General features: G+C 37.8%; 1 protein-coding gene across 1 annotated transcript; it reads left to right on the plus strand.

The window, feature by feature from the left end:
• Positions 1–223: 223 nt before the first annotated feature.
• Positions 224–2,282, plus strand: LOC137716274 (uncharacterized). Its single transcript, XM_068455701.2, has 3 exons — positions 224–362; positions 1,615–1,799; positions 1,915–2,282. The coding sequence occupies exons 2-3, from the start codon at positions 1,629–1,631 to the stop codon at positions 1,984–1,986; spliced, it is 243 nt and encodes an 80-aa protein (XP_068311802.1). The 5' UTR covers positions 224–362; positions 1,615–1,628; the 3' UTR covers positions 1,987–2,282.
• Positions 2,283–4,220: the final 1,938 nt, after the last annotated feature.

Genomic DNA, 4,220 nt, shown 5'->3' on the forward strand with positions numbered 1-4,220 from the left:
AATAAAGTTTTTGTTTGGAGACCGAGAGAACGAGAATCATAGAAATCCAGTTTACCTTTTATATATATATATATATATATATATATATATTTTTTTTTTTTTTAATTTTTGTTAATTTCATCTGTCTATTTTAATAAGGCCAGCCCAAAGCCAATTATCCAAGCCCGAGTTGAATCGGGGCTACTCAATTTGGGCCAATTGTCCAGTCCCAAATCAATTTAGGAGCTTTTGCTCTCCGTCCCATTTGCGAACAACTTCGGCGTTTTCTCTGGAAATCAATCACCAGGAGAAAATTAAAGAAAAATTCGAAAGAGCAGCAAGCCCTAGAGTGGCCATTCTCCGCGGTTAAAGCCACCGATTCAGTAATTTACTCTTCCCTTCCTCCATTTCTTCTTCTCTACTTGTCATGCTTTCGTTTCTGTGTTTGTAGAATTGGGTTTGTTATTTACTTTTTACTTGATTTTGATCCAAAGGGTGTTCTAGGTCGTGATAATTGGGGGAAAATGTAAAGTTTGTTAATTTAATTGAATATAATAATCATTTTGCATCTAGTGCTCATTCTTTTGTTTTCACTGCAATTGGGTCAATTTTGTGATTGCTGATTAACACTTAGACTGAATTAATATGTTCTTGCTGGGATAAATTGTTATTAGCTGGTTTACGGTGCAAGTGGGTTAGTTTGCGCTCGCTGATTGATGCTGCAATTGGTTAATTTGTTCTTGCTCATTTACTGTACAAACTGGGTTTTTGTTCATTACTGTTTTGAATCCTATACCTGTGTACCATTTTTGGGCTTGCTGATGATCGAATGAAGATTTGATTGTGCCGCGTCTTGATTTTCGAGCTTTGTAATATTGAATTGCAATTGTTTTGATAGTTTGAGAGAGTGTGTATTATTGGTTTCAAGCTTTATAATTTTGCTCTGTCAAAGTTTGTGAGCTCGCTTGTTTCTGTTATGGTGGAACTGGTCGCATAAAGAATTTTACAATGATGGGTGCGTTTCATCCATTGAATACAGTTCTTTCAGGGCTTCGCTGTTTTAATTTTATTTTACTATTTTCAATTCGAATCTTTTGTAAGGTGCAGTGGGAAAAAGCATATGATGAATGTGCATACTTGTAAACCAGTAAGTAATTCTAAAAGGACTTTCAGGACCATCATTATTTGGTCTTTGGTCTTTAGTCTTTACCTATAGAATTAAAACAGCTAGGAGCCTATGTCACAGGGCGTGGGTAACCTATTCACCCCGATTACAACAACCGTCTTTGGACGAGACAGTTGTTTGGAGTGCAGACTGGAATTCTGAGCAACAAATTGGGTTTTATGCGGCATTTTTGGGTCAGTAGTCGAACTGCAAGGGGTTACGGCATTTGCCACTTTATGTAAAATGTTTGTGCAACTTTGTGAACCCAGATTTTCAGGTTTTCTCCTGGATAAGACCTTACATGAGCCTTCCACCTTGGTGAAAGTAGTCGTGTTAACTTAAATAAAAGCAATGGTTGTGGTCATGTTCATGGCAGCTTTCCCCATGATTTATTCGATTTAATTGCTACTGGAATTTTCAGATTCTTCTTCCAAGATTTGAGTGAACCTAACAGTTTCTTGCTTGGACAGGTGTTAGTTATAGAATGGGTCGGAAAGTTGGTACGGTGTATATAAATCCAAAGAAATTTGGGACTTTTCACAAACCTTGCATGAAGGAAATGATAGCATTTCTCAACTGCATGGCTACTAACCAGCTCTGTGATGATAAGTGTGTAAAGCAGAAGGAACTTTTGGGTACTTGTATGGAGGCTCAGGTAGGTTTTCTGTTGTTCTCCTTTGATCATGCATCTCCATTTTGTTTTCCGTTTTTCGCTCTATTCTTTTCATTACTTGAAGTCTATCCTAATGCACCTGACTCTTTCGCTACAGAGCAACAAAAACCGAAAGTCAATGGGAAGCATCAATTATCACTTGCAGAGGCTGAGTAGGGGACGGAAGTAGTTTGGTTTCGCAGGGGACATCGTTTAAATTGATGCATGATTATTTGGAGTCATCAGTAACAGAGGCTTAGCATGGAGATTGTTTCTATTGCAACACCAGAGAATGTTCACGTATAATTTCCCTGTTTGATTCAATAGGTATGGGAAGTTCTGGACATAATATTTTTGAAAATTTCTGTTGCAGCTTAATTCGGTTTTAGGAAAATTTCCATTAATTTGTAAACCTAATTCTTTGCCTCGGTAGAATGAAGGCTTAATTTATCTTTATTTTTTTAATAAATGCTGTTACCAACATGAGCTGAATTAGCTCAACATTCTTATGTGGGTGCATTGTGATGATCATAGCACGATCGAGCACCCACCTGTGCTAATTTGACATACGTGGGTTGTGTTCCTGCTGCGGTTTGATGTTTTCTTCTGTTCTTCTTGTGTGTTCTTCTAGTTATCAGAAACAGCGAGAATTGGTAATGGTGGTTGGCGGATGAGGGTGCAAGATGAGTAATTTTTCGGTGTGACGGTAGTGTAGATATGGGTTAAAAGTGGTTTATTCTGTCTTAATCACCATGCTTTAGCGGAATTGTCAAAACTCTAGAAAAGCAGTCTCCCTGAATCAAAGCTTGAACACTTCATGCTTTATTCGAGGCTCTAAAACTACGTTTTCTATCGCTTTCCTGCTTCGTCTGTGATGTCCAATTGACGTAACATCCAAACTGAAGTGTTTCTCTTAACAAGAGCTTATGAAGGGACGTAAAGGTTGATCACAAATCAAGCACTCGGGTGTTGATTTCTCACAAATTCAAAGACTAAGCAAGGCACTCGGTACGCGTTGTCCCAAGAAGAAAACATGCAAGTGGACCTGAGTGAATGTCACTTCATTGCCACTTGCATGTGGACTAAAGGATGGAGGGGAAGCTAGCAGGTTAAGTCTATTTGTCACATTACATGCAAAGGTGGTGGAAGACTCTAGCCCAGGGACTTGGGGCATATTGAAGGCCTACAGGAGGAGGACGAGTAGGAAAAAAAGAGAAAAAAAGAAATTAGTTTGTGCTGAGCGCTATCTGTTAGTTTTCGGTCAAGATATATGAATGACTCAGTGGACGTAACCCAATTTTGAGGAGTAAATCACTTAAAACTTTGTTGTTCAATTCTTAACATTGCAATCTTGAGCCTACCAAGAGCCAATCACACGACCACACTAGTCATTGTTAACCTCTTAATTTTGAGCATTAACAATATGCAGTAGGGTGGATTCAAATTTGGAACTTTTGCTCATTTTAGGAAGAAAAATTTCACTAAAAGGTAGTTGGTTGTTTGAATTACTCTAGAGTTTGAATTCTTGTCCTATAAAAAATCGTGTAAGAGTTGCAACCAATGTTAAAAACGTATTGTAAGCAAAAAAAAAAAAAAAAACGTAAATGCTTAAACCAACCCATACATTTTTCCTTTAAGAACAAATTACTTAACAAGTTTAACAGTTCAGTAGTTGTTTTTCTGCCTGTTACTAAAGTGAATTAAATTCTCTCATCCTAATCTCAGCATGCAGCCTTGGCTAGACTAAACCTCGTTTCAAATTTTACTATTTTTTGTCGGCATCGAGACAAACACACACACACACACACACATCTCTATATCCGGAGATGTATAATTTTTGGTCGATCCTATTGTGTTCACACACACACACACACACACACACACATCTCTATATCCGGAAATGTATATTTTTGGTCGATCCTCATGTGTTGACACACACACACACACACACATCTCTATATCCGGAGGTGTATATTTTTGGTCGATCATCATGTGTTGTGAAGCAGTAGTAGGTGATCAGTCCAGATCATTCTTTTGATCAGATTAAAGCTGTGCTGATGCATGATCGAAAAAGAGCGGCTTTAATCTTTGGTGGCAGAGGTCAGTTCAGTTGTAACTTTGCGGTTGTGCTAGTTATTTTCTCGTATGGCTAGCCACGCCTCCTAGCTAGGCTCCTAGCTAGTCTATAAAGCAACCCAGCTAAGTAATATCGGTACGATGCTAACTGTGTAGTAGCATCTCTCCATTTGCTGTCAGAGTTGCAAGTGTAGTGATGAAAAGCTTCGTTATAGTTTATAGGCTTGTATCATCTCCAAGGAATATAATCATCATGCACATTCCAGTGTTAAACTTAAACCTAAATTCAAGTTCTTAATTTAAGTTTATAGATAATTCTGGATAAGACTTGTAGCAATTATTTTAAAT

This window comes from Pyrus communis, chromosome 3 (assembly GCF_041283825.1).
Source record: "Pyrus communis isolate YQ-2024b chromosome 3, ASM4128382v1, whole genome shotgun sequence".
Classification (NCBI taxonomy): domain Eukaryota; kingdom Viridiplantae; phylum Streptophyta; class Magnoliopsida; order Rosales; family Rosaceae; genus Pyrus; species Pyrus communis.